The sequence below is a fragment of the Amblyomma mixtum genome, chromosome 6, assembly GCF_055824585.1.
Source record: "Amblyomma mixtum isolate Tamu chromosome 6, ASM5582458v1, whole genome shotgun sequence".
Taxonomy (NCBI): Eukaryota; Metazoa; Arthropoda; class Arachnida; order Ixodida; family Ixodidae; genus Amblyomma; species Amblyomma mixtum.
The window spans coordinates 98,485,831-98,501,978 of NC_143017.1; the positions used below are offsets into that span (position 1 = coordinate 98,485,831).

Genomic DNA, 16,148 nt, shown 5'->3' on the forward strand with positions numbered 1-16,148 from the left:
GGTCGTCATGTTGCATGTTGCTGTGGCAATTTTCCACATGCAGATACACTGGTTAAAAATATGCTACTGCTTACCAAATTAAGAAGTACCTGTGAACTTATGAACATTCATTATGAGAATGTAGTACTGGTGCCTCATGTCAAAATATATCGTCCTTAACCCTTTAACCGCCAACTCGGAGCTCTACTCGTCTTGGGAGATTGTACTAATATCACCAATGATGAGTCAGGCTTACCCGGCCCGATGTTGCGCTGCTTGCACTGCCAAGGACGAGTTATGGTCAGCAATTGCGCTGCTTGCAGTTTTCAACACTAGGAGGTGTATGAAAAAATGTGTTTCGCCCCTTTCACAATGGTGTCTCACATAAAGAATGCTGGTGGCAGCGATGTCCCTAGAAAAAGAGCTGCTGCTTGGAGCAGTTCTGACAGCAGCGTTGCCGATGATCTAGAATTTGTTTCTGACAGTGACTCTGACTTTGTCAGCTGAAGACTGCATCAGATGATGGTGAGGGCAACTGCAATGATGACGTCAGTGACGCGCTGGGTAGTGCATGAACTATTTATGATGAAACCTTGTTGGTGTTAGGACGAAGCAGCTGAGCACTTTACAGTTCGTTACATCCTACTGGATCAAATAAATACAGTGCATTTCAGTACATAGTGACCCATTACAATTGTAAACACTGAGGGAAAGCCGCCCTCAAGAGTAGCTTTTTCTTTTTCTAATTTTTGTATTAATTCTATCCAGAAACCAATGACGTAATATATATTCAAAACCAGAATCTCATGGAATAATTATGACTAGTTAAAAAATTTTGCCGATCTTGGTGTGTGTGTCTGGAATTATTCTGGCGGTTAAAGGGTCAAGGAAGAAACTGCGACAGAGACAGTGGATGGGACAGGTGTCCATGTTTTTATTGTGTAGTTTCTTTCTTAACGATGAATTACCGACTCACCAGACGACATGCTGTCAGGATTTCTCACGGTTCACATAAATTTATGCTGTGTTTTTCACATGGCCTATACATAATGCAAAAAGTATAAAAAAAAACCTATCTGTGCATGGAGCAAACAAGGGGGTGGTTTAGTTCATAAAAGCAGTTTTAGGTACACAGAAATCGAAAATTTTACACTGTCGAAATGACCAAAAAATAAAAGTGATGAACTCGCGCAGTGTGAGAAAAGTTGCATTATTCAGACTGTTTTTTGCCACACACTAAAGCAGGGGACTCGGATGCTGTCTGCAGACTCGGTGCAGACTCGGTGTGCAGGTCGTAGCGCCTTGTCGTGCAGTATGTACCAGCTTGTTAATAGGGATGTGCCTGTAGCACTCTCGAAAACAAATCGAATACGAATCAATTTTTTTTTTTTAATAGTCACCAATTGTGGAGGCTAACAAAGAGGGTTCAGCTTAAGTTAAGAACAACGCAGCGAGCTATGGAAAGGAAAATGATAGGTGTAACGTTAAGAGATCGAAAGCGGGCGGAGTGGGTGAGGGAACAAACGCGGGTTAATGACATCTTAGTTGAATTCAAGAGGAACAAATGGGCTTGGGCAGGGCATGTAATGCGAAGGCAAGATAACCGCTGGTCCTTAAGGGTAACGGAGTGGATTCCAAGAGAAAGCAAACGTAGCAGGGGACGGCAGAAAGTTAGGTGGGCGGATGAGATTAAGAAGTTTGCGGGGATACAGTGGCGGCAACTGACAAAGGACAGGGTTAATTGGAGAGACATGGGAGAGGCTTTTGCCCTGCAGTGGGTGTAGTCAGGCTGATGATGATGATGATGAATTGCGGGAATATTCGTAAAAAATGATTAAATGTGTGAAATGGCTTAGCGCAGTGGTGGCACTGGAGTACAATGCTTTAACTTGTGGAGTTATAGCTATATCTCTTGGAACACTCCACACATCTCCACTAGGAGCCACTGCGGTGGCTCCGTGGTTATGGTGCTCGGCTCCTGACCTGAAAGACGAGGGTTCGATCACGGCCGCAGCAGTCGCACTTTGATGGAGGTGAAATCCTAGAGGCCCGTGTACTGTGCGATGCCTGTGCACGTCGAAGAGCTCCAGGTGGTGAGAATTATCTGGAGCCCTTCACTACGGCGTCCCTCATAGCCTCATTCACTTTGGGACGTTAAACCCCATTAACCAAACCAAATCAAAACTTCCCCGCTCAGGAGTATGCAAGGCAAAGTATGTATATAAACTCTAGCTATGACCATCAGGTCATACATGTACAAAAATTATTTTGCTACCGATGAAGGCGCATATTAAACTAGTGCCACGTTTCACTAGATAAGAGGGGCGAGAATTACGTGCAAGTCACAGCCTCTTCGAGATTGGCCATCGAGGCAGGGTTTGCTAAATCTGCCTGAGCCCTGCGTTGTCACCCAATCATGGAGGTCATGTATGAGCATTATGAATGCTGCCTTGCAAATGGACTGCGTCATGGGGCTGAACCCTCCATTTCGTGCCAACTGATCGTGGCGTTTGTAAAAGAAACTTCAAAAACGCCTTGGTAACCCCAATGAGATTATCTGAACGTGATAGCATGCTGAGATCCCTCGGCATGAAACTTCTTTCTTGAAACCCTCACCAACCATCTGTTATCCGGCTTGAGTGCACAAAAAAATTTTTAGAAAGCAGGACAATGAATGGACATGAGATGGGGGACAGCTACATATGAGCCGTGGCCTCATGTCAAGCATCAAGGTAGGGTTCGCTGAACTTGCCTGAGTACTGCCGCATTTATGAACATGATGAACGCCCCCCCACACGAACGAACTGCGCTGTGGCGCTTATCCTTTCTTCTCCAGCATACTGAATGCAGCAGAATGATACGTGGCCTCAGTGTGAGCCCTAGCATTTTTGGGAATAGTTGTCGAAAAAAAATACGGCGTCTTTCCCGACACAAATTATTTTAACAGTATTCGATAAGTCAACTTATTCGATTCGTTTCGAATAGATTTGAACAAACTATTTGATTCTTTTGAATAATCGAATAGAAGGATATATTCGATTGATTTCCTATTCGAAATTTTCGAACATTCGCACAAAATTGTCCTCTTTTTTTTTTTGATGAAAGGAATGTCTGGGTGGACGCCTCAGTCGTGTTGTGGGAAAGGGAATGAAAGGTTAATACACAGGGAGAAAGGTGTGCCATAGTGGAGGGCTCTGGCATAATAGCTAGGACGGAGGTGAAATGCAAAAGGCAACCCTGTACTGAGAGATATATTAGTGCTTGTTAAAGATCCCCAGGTGGTCGAAATTATTCGGAAAAATTGGCCTGTAGCCGGGGTAAAGCAAGTGCTGGTATATATATTATTTTATTTTGAAGACTTGCATTGTGGCATAAAAAGACGCTGTCGATAGCGTAGGTCATGGAGGCTGTTCTCTTCCAGAACCCTAAGCATACAGTGCGTGCTGTGCCAATAACTCCGCCAGCTAAGTGTGAAAACGAACGTGCTTTGTCTTATGTGAGCTTGAACTCTGCAGTTTTACAGGTGAAAAAAAAAAAAGTTTGTAAAGATGGCCGGTGTAAATACCTTACACCCATTTTTACAAACTTTTTTTTTTGGGCACTTGAATAAAAGGGAAAGAACACGTGAAAAAAAAATGGTAGGGCTTTAACGTAGTTAAAGAGTAGGAGGTGCGAAAGCACTTGAGATAACGCCGCCTCAAAGGCAACCGCTTGCAAGATCTTATCGGCAGCAGCGCGCGGGTACGGGCTGTGCTGCGCTCGAGGAGCCGCACGCGGCGAGTAGGGTGGTGCCGGTTTCGCGCTGGCGGAGCACCTGGGCATGACCTCCGCCGCTGGCACTCTGTGAAAGTTTGAGGCTTCGCACATACCCCAGGTTTTGTTGCGAAAGCAACACTACGCGAGTCGCCGAGCCATTTCGCGGAGCTGACGAAAGGCCGTACTGCGCATGCGCGAGGAGCAGTGACGTCACACGGCGCACAGCGGGCGCGCCGTCGCTGCACGGGTGACTCAGAGGTGCCGCCGCCGCGCTCGCCAGTTGCGCATGCGCAGTAGCGGCGCATAGCTAGCGTGCCAGGGCCGCTGCCGCGCGCTCTACATCGCCTCTCTCTCTCCTCGTTGCTTTCGCAATCCTCCACCCAGCAAACCAAAAACCTCTCAGAGACGTCTAGAAGTCTCTGAGAGGTTTTTGGTTTGCTGGGCAGGTTTAACCAGAGTTAAACCACTACCACCTTTTTTAGCTTTGCTAGTGAAGTAGTGGTTTCGCACTAAAAAGATGAATAAGGGGTAAGTGATATGTTAGTCCATAGATCAACCTGTCTGAGGTTCGGTTTGTTACCATGCATATACTCACATGGGCAAGGGAGGAAACGTGAGGAAAAGAAGAGGGCCGGCTAAATCCTACTCTCAGTCAGCGATACCTGCACACATTGTCAAGCATGCATACGTGTGACCCTGGGCGCCCAAACCGCAGACGTATATATAGTTAACCAAGCGCAATTTTTTGTATCGAAAGTTTTACTTTCCGAAACCTCGCTTGCCATTTCCTTTCCTCAAAAACCAATTTACTACTAAACGCTGCAGCAAAAACCGTCATTTATTTTTATCTTAATTTTTTTCCCTCTCTGGAACAGTCCACAAAAAGCATGAAGTGAAGTGACCGGCTACGTCGTTTTTTTTTTTTTCATGGAATGCTGCACGGAGTGACTGCATTATTATGAGAAGGGCTGAAGTGCCCCGCGTAATTTGAAGTCCGCGTCTTAATCGGCGCCCTATATAAGTTATCGCCAGACAGTAGCCTAGATACAAGGCCTCCCCGTTAGCAATCGGCCCTATCTTTTCCGCATCCGCAGTTTATCTGGAACAACACAATTCATGATGCCCCCTGCAAGCCAACGTTCAACACCACTATATAATTAAACGAACGGCTACTCTTGCTCCCACAGCAATGGTAGCTAGAAGTTCGTGAATTTGAGTAATCCTGTTTCATAATTGCGTATAAAATGGAAGTATACATGAAAGGAAAAGTCTATGATGTCAAAGTGACGTCATATTTGATAGCAAAAAAAAAAATGCTCAGAAAACTGCGCTAGACAATCAAGGCGTCTGCAGCACATGAGCACCAACATTTAAATTCCTGGCCACAGTGATGCGCACATCTTGGCCTCTACCATGGACCACAATTTTGCAGCCACAGCCATTGCATCACCATGCACGCGAAGCGGCAATACCAGCTCCAGCTAGCACAATCACAGGCACAAGTTGCCCCAGTGCTTGCTAGCTGTTAAGCACGCATCAAGCATGCAAACCTGCTTCAAAGCACGACCTACTGCCCGATGTTTCGCATATGTCATGGTCAGAAAACACACTTCACCGAGCAAAAAGGTGATCAAAACAAGCCACAGGCTGCTGGACAGCTGGAACTAACTTTCTCAGAGTCAGCACTGCCTGAATCACTGCTACTACCCTATGTATATAACGAAATGCTGGGTGCTACTGCTGCAGAAATACATCCGTACCGATTGCCCGCAGAAGCTCCTGTACTCTACTGATGCTGTCTTCGCTGTTGTCCTCTGTTGGAGTGGCACACACCCAGTGGGGGACTAACCAGGGTGCCTTGCACATTCAGACAACTGTGAAGCATTGACTTATTTAAAGTAGACAAGGTGGATTTTTGTGTTAAAATCTTTGTTTACTACTTCTTCCCCTTCTTTGTCTTTCCATCCTTGAAGAATGACTTGCAACAGGTTAACCTATCCTTCTAACAATGTGGCGGCCTTTATCATCATCACTACAGCGCTGATGCAAAATTGGGTGAAAATGTGACATTCAAACCCTAAAATGCATTTCAACATAAAGATTTTACCTCTTCTAGCACTTCTATTGCATGAAGTTGCATGGCGACTCGTCGAAGGGTTGCCAAACCCTCTGAAGGTACTGGTGGAAGCACGACTGCTTCCCAGTGTCAACCCCCGCATCAAAGTCTTGCCAATATATACGAACCATTTTGTTTTGAAACCACGGTATCTATGCAAATGAACCCCGTCAGGCGATGCTCCAGTGGCACAATGAAAGAATGGGAAATGTGAATTCATTCGATCACCACAACCGTTGTTTAATAATTGCTGCAAGTTTGGTAGAGGGGATTTGATGACCCCTTTTTGAACTGGTTCTTCTCTCAGAAAGGCAAGCACCATGCCAGGGAAAGCTTCATTGTATACTCATTAGAAAAATCAGTACGTTTCTGCCGGCACATGCCTTTCATATATGACAATGCTGTAATGCCAGGCCATCACATGCACAATACACATATGCACACACACACAAACACACATACAAACTTCAACATTATGCTGTTGCACAGATCTCTGATCAGCCACAAAATATGGCATTTTGCATTTGGGACATTCCCACACTGTGCCAGCATTAAACACCACACCAGTATTTACAGTTTTCAGTGCCCAAGTGTGAGTGAAGGAACGTTTACACATTTTGGTTTTAAACAAATTTTATTTTCAATGCCAAAGATTTCTTCTTTCTTTGGATTAAAAAAGACTAACTGTGCAGGATTTGCAGACAGGAGAAAACATGGCCAAATACAATGAAAGCCCTTAATGTGTGCTATGCCGCACCGGTGAAAAAAATACCAATCAGGCTTCACCAGAACTTCTTCAGCTTTCAAAACATAGAAACAAAAATCTAAAAAGTGAATCAGTATTTATACCACATTGTACCTGGTCAGCTATCAAATATCATAGCCAATAGACCAATCATTTCAATATTAAACATTGTGACAAGGATAGACATGAATACGTGAACAAGAAGGGTACAGACTAGTGGAAGTCTATGCAAAAAGCATGAAGTGGCAAAAGCTTTGAAATGCAGCAACCCGCATACACTATTAGTGCCGCAAAAATCATGTCTGTTCAAAACTATTGTGAAAACATTCCTACAGCTCCTACTTGATTATATATGAATAGTTTCAATTCCTCAAGCAGTATCTACCTGCTTGCACCTAAGCAAAGAAAAATTTCAATTCATGACCTTCATGAGTCGTCATGCATTGTTTATAGCCACGGGTGGATAAATCAAAACTGTGGTGCGGGTGCAACTCTGAAACTGGAACATAATATATATGAAGCAATAATTACTTATTTAACAAAATGAGAATATAATATCGCTATTACAAAAAGTAAATATTTTGCATCTGAACTCTCATGTTTTGCACAAACCCTTCATAGGCCTTTCTTTCGCAGCAGGAAAGCTGAGGATGCTTAAGAACACTGAATGCAAAACACCCCAGTACCAAGCTTGCTTTTGGCCCCACACATATTACTGCCTTTTATACGGGGGACCTATATTTTAAAACAATATATGCGAGAATACACAGAATACTTGAAGCTTTTATTCAGAAATTTAACTGAGCAAGCCTAAGCAAGCATATCACATTCATAGTCACATGCTAATCATAATAAGAACATGCTTGAATGGGTAACATCAGTAACTAAGAGTGCGCAAAGCATGCCTGCTTATGAAAGAACATTTTTGCACACTTGCATCCAGGAGCATGAAAGCACTATTTGCTTTGGGGCAGGGGAAACTCCAAGAAGAAAAAGTGTTCATTCTGTCTTAAAATGTGACCCTTCTTTCCTACACGGCATGTCTAACCTTGCGCTGCCTCGCGTGAAAGGCTGAACCTGAGCCTCATCAGGCTATGTGAACACTGCACGCCGTCTCTGACACCACACACAAAGTCCTCAACACACCAATGGTGACCGAACTCCTAACACACATCTCATCACACGTGGTCCTTCTATTTACCGCATTCACGCCGCAATCACTGTCCACGATCATCCAAGCAGCACACGCCGAAGACGATCGGGGTCCTCCTCAACTGGATCCTCCGCCGATGAGGAAGAGGATGAGGCAGCCTGTAGCTGGGAACTACACTGCATTGAGCAGAGGTACTGGAGCAGCGGCAGCCGGTACTTGCCACAGAAATCGACAAACTGGATGCGTTCCACGTGGCTGTCGAAGTAGACGCCGCCGCAGCGTGGGTTCACACAATGCTGTGCCGATGCGAGGTACTCCTTCAGGCTGACTGGCAAGTAGGAGGCAGCCTCCGACTTGTGCAGACCTGCCCGGATCAGGCAGCGCGCAGCCATCTCGCGAAGGCTGGGCGCTCGGTACGTGAGGTCATGCACGAAGCGACCCACCAGGGGGTTTCCACGCAGGCTAAGCTCTACCAAGTGGCCAAGCTGCATCAGACCCGGGGGCAGTGTGCGCAGTTGATTGTCATGCAGAGTCAAGGAGCGAAGGCTGCGCAGGTCTGCCAGTGAAGCTGGGACGCTGGCCAGACGGTTGCCGTTCAGGCCGAGGCTCCGAAGGCGCCACAGCCGGCCCAAGGATGCTGGTAGCTCCTCGAGCTGGTTTCCACCCAGGTACAAGGCTTCCAAACTGCATAGGCCAAGGAAAACAGATGATTCTCAATCACACAGGAACAGTTTCTGGGCACAGCATACATGAGTCAGTTTGTGCAAGATAATTCTGTCACATGACAATACAAGGTGACTTGTGCATTAGTCAGCACTCAAAATTTTTACAGATAAAACATGGCTCCACACTCATGACTCGACAAGGCAATCAAAACACGAAGATATGCAGCACTGAACCATGCCCATTTTTCATGGGTTCTTCATACAATCTACCCTGTATTAAATTTTAACTCCTTGCAAAAGACAGATTATAACAGTAAAATCTCATTGATACATTCCCAGTTCACACACTCAAAATCGCGGACAACAGATTTGGCCTATATTTCTCCCGGTTAATATGTTGCCAGATAACACAATTTCCCAGCAGCCACATTTATAATTTTGACAAAATGTGGACGTATAATAGGTTTATCAACCAACCGCAGATGTGCAAACATACAAGTTGGCCGAATGCGAGGGCATGCGCCAGACACCCACTGTGATGGCTTCTCTGCAGTGCCTACATGAAGGAGGTGAAGCATCACCACCACGATTCCCATCACCACAATTAACAGCAACAACAAAAATAAAGCTGCGCACTAGCATTCAAGACCTCTTTCTGTGGGGACGTGACACGAAGAGAAGAAATACTAAGGTTTGTTTGCTGTGCATAAGGGCAAGGGGGCGAAGCATCTTTGAACTACAGCTTCACTACAGATTCACTTGCATACGATCTGGCCGAAGACTGCGACAGTCAGCCACTGCAGTGGCTTCCCAGCAGTACTCAAGTGTGAAGAGGTCAAGCATTCGAAAATGATGAAGAGATTTTGGTTACTTTCGTCACTGCCGTCAACGGACCGGATGCGTTACGAAGTTCCTTCCGCACTTAAGAAGACAGCATGAACGCTAACTGAATTCTGTGAGCACTAGAAAAGTATCTGCTCAGATCTTGTGCCAAGAAGTGCTAATGGATATTTTTATGAAGTCAAAATAGTCAATAAACGTCTTTGTACCTCATTCAACAGTTACATTTTTCAAAATTAGGCAGTTTGGGCTATATGTTTTCCTGGCTAATAAATTTTTCTTCGCAATTTTTTTGTATTTGAGCTACCTGTAACTGCTTGTGTCATGTAAATGTTGCCTCTTCAGCAGTTTAGATGTAACAATAAACGTTTTTTCTTCCGAAGAAGATGTACACACTGAGCACAAGCTCTTTTCATACAGAAAAAAAAGTATGAAGAGAGGCCCATCAGACATGTTGAGCTGTCATTCATCCCATGATAAAGAAATAGCATTCATCGCGCGTAGATCAGTAACAAAGACAGCCCAAAAATAAAGCATAGCACAAAAGAATTGAGCCTCTATAGAATATCGCCCATGCCAGCAAACAAACTCTAGGATGATGCAGGACCGCGTGGCAGAGGAACTATGAAAACCCTCCTTCCTTTCAACCTCCGAAGAGCTGACCAGTTCGCCTCAACACTTTGTGTTATGCGACCAAATAAGTTATCACAGAAAAATCCTTATTGTGGATGCAGCCCGATGCTGCTCAACAGTGCATAAATCATGAATAAGACCCCCTCCACCCACCTGAAAGGATCACCTTCACTGCACGGATGCTTCAAATGCTTCCACATTGACTAAATCTTTGAGATCTTCGCATAACAATGTTTTAGTTTTCACAGTAAGCAGATGCTATGAGCTCGAGGCTGGAAATACAGATATTGGTAGCTTGGTTGCACTGCCTCTTACACGGCATGTCTCAAAATAACCAGTGCTGGTCTTGCACCAACTCAAGAATTCCGCTTACGCACGACTGAACACAGACCTGCACACAATGACAATATAAATAAGATATAAGCTGAGTGTCATGTCATTCACGCGTATTCTTAGTAACAGTCGTGGCATCCTCTACTCCGACAAAAATTAGCGAAGTTTCAGAGCAGCTGATATTTAAATTTTCAAAAAAATCACAAACTTAAGTATTTCGCACCACCTGTATTCCAACGATTCCATTTGGAATCAAGCAAAAAACTTATAAAGAACCGACGAAACTTCAGATTTTCTGATGTTTTAGAATTATCCTCCCCCTACGCATGCTAGTTTCTGGATATTGATTTTTTATATTGAACAGTTTTAATTTGGGCCCGGAAAGGGTTAATGGTGACTTCAAACGTAGAAAAACACAAATAACACTGGTACCAAACTGACATTTTATTGCAGCACTGTATTAACAGCTGCCCCGCAACAATTCTGCCACACTCTAATGCAATGCAGTTTTAATTACACCTCCAACATTGCAAGGAATGCTTTCGCAATGGATGTGCTCAATCGTAGAGGTCCTATCATGGGCACACAGAATGCTCCAGATACAGTGGGTTGTGTATGTGAAACAAAAAAACAAATAGCAAGAAGATTAAAAGGTAAAATGTGATTTGGCGGACACTTTCTGGGTGCACCCTACCATTTTTTTGCTCGTAAAAAATAAACTAAAAAGAATTCACTTTCCAAAAAAAATAAGTGGATATGATGAATGCTTTCAATTGGCAAAAATAACTCAGTGAGAACCAAAATTATGACACCGTTGGCAGAAAACCAATTTCCATTCCCAGAATTTTGAATCAAATTAAGGAAAAAACAATATAGAATTCACATTTAATTTCTATATTCACGTACTCGTTCTGCGTGTTATGGTTGGCTAACACTTATAGCTGGTATGCAAATCCAGCTGCCCTGAACCAGGTCTTCCACTACCCAAAGCTTATTTACAAGAAAATCTAGCAAAACGCCTTAGCACTATAGGTGAGGTGCGTTTCCGAAGTGAATGCAAACAACCAAGGGAAAATCGTCTGCCAGCTACTTCCGGTTCCAAATTTCTCCCACACACTGCCTTCTGCATAGCAATTGCCCTGCATTGGTGCATCGTTTATTCGCTAATCTACTTGTGCTGCGACATTGTGTACTGCACAGCATCACTGTAAGATCAGCGCGTGCTGTGTATGAATGCATCCTGAGTGCAGAAAATGACAATTACGAAAGGTACGAGTGTTTTCTCATGGTTATAATATTGCCAGCGTAGGCTGGCTGTTCTGCGTATGCACGGCAGTCGGCTGTGTGCGCTGTTGAACTAGTTTAACGCGTTATTATATTAGTTTTTTTTTTGCTGCATCACGAAGGCTGAGCTTGCACATTTTAGCAAACGATAGATGTATTTGTTTCAAAACGTGTAAAAGCTGCCAGTGGGCTAGCAGACTATCCATTAACTGGATTAACTGTTTCCACACTAACCGGTTTCAATATACCGTCATCGGCGGTTATCATTCAGCAACTCATGAAGTGATTTCAGGCGTGCCGCAGGGTTCTGTGCTTGGGCCCCTGCTCTTTCTTATATTTATCAATGATCTCCCATCCGGCATATCTTCGTCCATTCGTCTATTCGCTGACGACTGTGTGTTATATCGTCGCATTTCCTCTCACGACGACCAGATTATCCTACAAAATGACCTACAAAAAATAGATAATTGGTGTTCCGAATGGTTGATGGAGCTGAACATCACTAAATGCAAATTTATGCAAATTTCACGCAAGCATTCCAATATTACGTATCCTTATTCTCTTCAATCAACTATCCTTTCGCAGGTTGAATCATATAAGTACTTAGGTGTCACAATCAGCAGCAAACTGACGTGGGAAAAACACATCACTCAACTCGTTGCTGATACATCAAAAACACTGGGTTTTTTTAGAAGGTCACTTTCACTGTCTCCGCAATCAATCCGTAAACTAGCATACGAGACTTTCATTCGCACTAAACTTGAGTACGCATCAGCAATTTGGTCTCCTCACCAGGCTTACTTAATTAACACCATTGAATCCATTCAGAATCGTGCGGCACGCTTCATTACTTCAGATTACGATTTTCACCACAGCATTACCGCTATCAAGTCATCCATCGTTATCAGCCCACTAGCCCTTAGACGCAAAGTTTCTCGCTTATGTTTATTGCACAAATTATATCACAATTTTCCTAACCTACGCGAGTCCCTTCTAGTCCCTCCTGTGCGCACGTCATCCCGTTTATTCAACTCCATGAGCATCCAACGTTTACACGGATCAACTAATGCCTTTAACAAATCTTTTTTGCCAGCCGCTATTCAAGACTGGAATCGGCTTCCAGAATCGGTTGTCATTGAAAGCGATCCAGAAAGGTTTAAAGAACGTCTGATGTGTTATCTTGCTGTATAAATGGTTTCATTTCCCTTTCGTGACTTTCTCTTTACGCTTTTGTTGTGTGTGTGTTTTCTTGTTTGTTCTTTTTTTTTAATTCTTTTTTTCCCCACCAATGTGAGTCATGATGAATGTACTACTCCCCCCCCTTATGTAATACCCCCTCCCAGGGGCCTTTAAGGGCCTAATAAATGATGATGATGATGATGATACATGCAACCATGCGCACAGTGCGTCTCAGCACATCTCACTGCATACGCATGGAAAGCCTCCTACGATTTACATTATTTTGGTTGTACTTCATGCGAAAACACGCTACGAAGATCAGAGTTGACGTCTAGTTGGCCTCGTGATGATGCAATACAATCAGCAGTGGTGCAGTGGAAATAAATTATTGTAAGAAGAGAATTAACACAGCGACTGCTGTGAAGCAAGCGAGCAGTGGGAGGAATTTGGAACCGGAAGTTGTGGTAGCAGACGACTTTCCCATGAACCTCTGCGCTGAACCTGGAAACACACCTCACCCATTTCATTGTCGCGACATATGAGACACTAGGTATTATTAAAGCATCGATAGTAACACTTTGTGATGCGACCAACAAAAAAAACGACACACACACAACCCCAGCATGGGCGCACCTACAAGAATTCATTAATAATATGGCTTAGTATGCACATGCTCTTATAAAAAATTATAGTTAACTGGAACCAGGTGATAGTGCCTACTGGCACTATCACCTGCACTGAACGTTTGTAAAAAGGAGACACTGAAATCACGTCAAAAGTTTACTTCATGCGTTAATGTCTCTGCACCTTAGCAACCTTCATGTCACAGTTCGTAAACTTGGAACGTTGTAGACACAGCAAGCGGACAGAGACGAGTGCGTGCAAAACACGCGATTGTTCTGCAAGCGATACGTGAATTGCGTCACGTACCAAGAAGAGCGCGGGCAAAGGGCAAGAGGACATGTTTGCTACGAACCGGCGACACAGCCTAGCTCAAACATTAAGATCTTCAGAAGGGCCGTAAAAACATTCCCTGCGTCTGTCTCCACGTGCAGGTGGCACCTGTCACACCACATGCGGCCTTTGTCATGAACAAACAGAATTGTTGCCTTGAGGGGGCGCTGCTGTGTCATTACTTTCACCCGCGTGCGCAATCGCACTGCTGACAAAGTGCTGTGACAGCCACAACTCGCGCTTCAATCCGACAATACCTGAGCATGTTTCCCACGCAGTCCGGTAACTGGTTCAGCATGTTGCCGCCCATGTAGAGGTGGCGCAGTTCGGTCAGCTGCGTCAGCTGATCGGGCAGTGTGGCGAACTGGTTGCCCGACAGGTTGAGCACCTGTAGCGCCTCCGGAATCTGTTTGGGCAGATCATTGAGCCGGTTGCCCCGAGCCAAGAGCACGCGCAGCGAGGGGCATGGTAGCTGATCGCCCAGGCTGGTCAGCGCGTTGTTGCTCACGTCGAGCGTGTGCAGCCGTAGTCCCAACGTCGCCAGTGCCGCCGAAGGCAACCGCTCCAGCCTGTTGCGCTCCAACCGCAGCGACCGAGGCGCCGTGCCATCGTCGTCTTGTGATGCAGCTGCTTCCAATAGCTGTGACTCCAAGCCTTCGGCGTTTAATTCTTGTCCAGAGAGGTCCACCACAGGTGGAGGCGACTCGTCGACGCCCCAGTCGACAGCCATCTTCACGCGAGCGCGTCGAAACAAGCTCGATGGTCATGCCAATTGGCCGGCAACGAAGTGACGTTTGATGACCTCAAATTTACGTCATCCATCGTGGGAGAGGAGAGCAACGTCCTCCTCTCACCTTCTTTTACGCGCGCGTTTCAAAGCTGGTTTTCAGTTTTAATGACAAGGCGGCCGGATTCCCGTCGTTCATACGTTACACAGTGTAAATTGCTTGCTAGACTGAGCACACGTACAATAATCTCACCCAGCCTAGCAGCTGGCGTTACTGTGCTGAACTTCTGCCGCCGTCAGCGGTCGAGGTGCTGCACTCCCTGGTCAGTGACGGTAAAAAAATCGCAAATCGTTCTTGAAACTGCAAATAACCCTGAACTGGCAGAGGCAGTACTAGTTCACTGTAGCAGTACTTCACCTCGAAGAAGACCGGCCATATCCTGGGCTATACCACTCATTTGCTGGTGAGTTAACGGAGGTATGCTATTCAAAGGCACATAATTCGTCATTCCCTGTACTAAACGTAAAGAGAGCAGTGGATCATTTCGGCTCTATTAGCGTAACATGAACGCCCGATGTCGGTAAATTTGCAGATGTCCATCCTCAACAAGACAGTGCACTCTTAAAAATAAGGAAAACGAGAAGCGGTGCATGCATTTATGGGCGGTTGTTGGGAGACTAATAATCTATGAAGATGCCAACTCCAATATCTTTGAATGGCGTGCTTAAACTTCCTGGGATGCCAAAGTAAATCTAAATTAATTAAGGCTGCGATATGGGCAAGTTTATATTGATTCTAATTCACAGCGCAGGAATTTCAGCGCTTGTGCTACGTGTGTTCGTCGTCTTCCTGCGCTGTTAAACCATGAGTAACAAACTTTTTCAGAGAAACGTAGTATACGAGACGCTATATTGGCGTGATATATATGAAGCCTTATTCAGCATCTGTCTCGCATATCTCGGCGGACACCTGAACCGCGCCGTAAGGAAGGAGGAAGGTGGGAGTGAAAGAAGAAAGTGGTGCGTAGTGGAGGTCTCCGGAATAATTTCGTGCACTGACATCGCACAGCACACGGGCGCTTCTTGCGTTTCGCTTCCATCGAAACGCGGCCGCCGCGGTCGGGTTCGGACCCGCGGGTACTCCGGCTCGGTAGACGAGCGCCTTGCCACTGAGCTACCCCGGCTTTTAGCAAGTGACACACTTCGGTACTAGCGGTTAGGTAGGTAGAACACCCCTCCGCCGTGGCTCAGTGGTTACGGCGCTCGGCTGCCAACCTGAAAGACGCGGGTTCGATCCCGGCCGCGGCGGCCGAATTTCGATGGAGACGAAACTCTAGAGTCCCGTGTACTGTGCGATGTCAGTGCACGTTAGAGAACCCCAAGTGGTCGAAATTGCCGGAGTCCTTCATTAAGGCCGGAGTCGCTTTGGGATTTGGATGTCATATCCGGGTATGACATCGCCTCCTCAGGCCTGGGGAGGCGATGGGTAGAAACAGTTTGAGGATAAAATGGAGCAAGCTCGTTGCACAATCGGCGACTAAAATGATATTGCCTCATAAAGCGCCTCTCCCTGACCTCTTTCTTATTTTACTCCTACCTTCCTCCCTTTCCTTACGGCGCGGTTCAGGTGTCCCCCGAGATGTGAGTCGGGTACTGCGCCATTCGTTCTCTCAAAAACCAATTTGCCATCTCTCTCTGTCATTTCTACACACTGCTAGCTATCCTTTGTTTCCGCTGACCCAGCTCAGGTGCTTCCAGCAGCGATAGCAGATGCCGAGGCTAAC

At 45.4% G+C, this 16,148-nt stretch overlaps 1 protein-coding gene across 1 annotated transcript; it reads right to left on the reverse strand.

Annotated features, from left to right (window-relative positions):
- Positions 1–6,466: 6,466 nt before the first annotated feature.
- LOC149339811 (leucine-rich repeat-containing protein 58) lies at positions 6,467–14,399 on the reverse strand. Its single transcript, XM_089548476.1, has 2 exons — positions 13,895–14,399; positions 6,467–8,433 (listed from the first exon to the last, which is right to left on the reverse strand). The coding sequence occupies exons 1-2, from the start codon at positions 14,365–14,367 to the stop codon at positions 7,827–7,829; spliced, it is 1,080 nt and encodes a 359-aa protein (XP_089404602.1). The 5' UTR covers positions 14,368–14,399; the 3' UTR covers positions 6,467–7,826.
- Between the last annotated feature and the right edge of the window lie 1,749 nt (positions 14,400–16,148).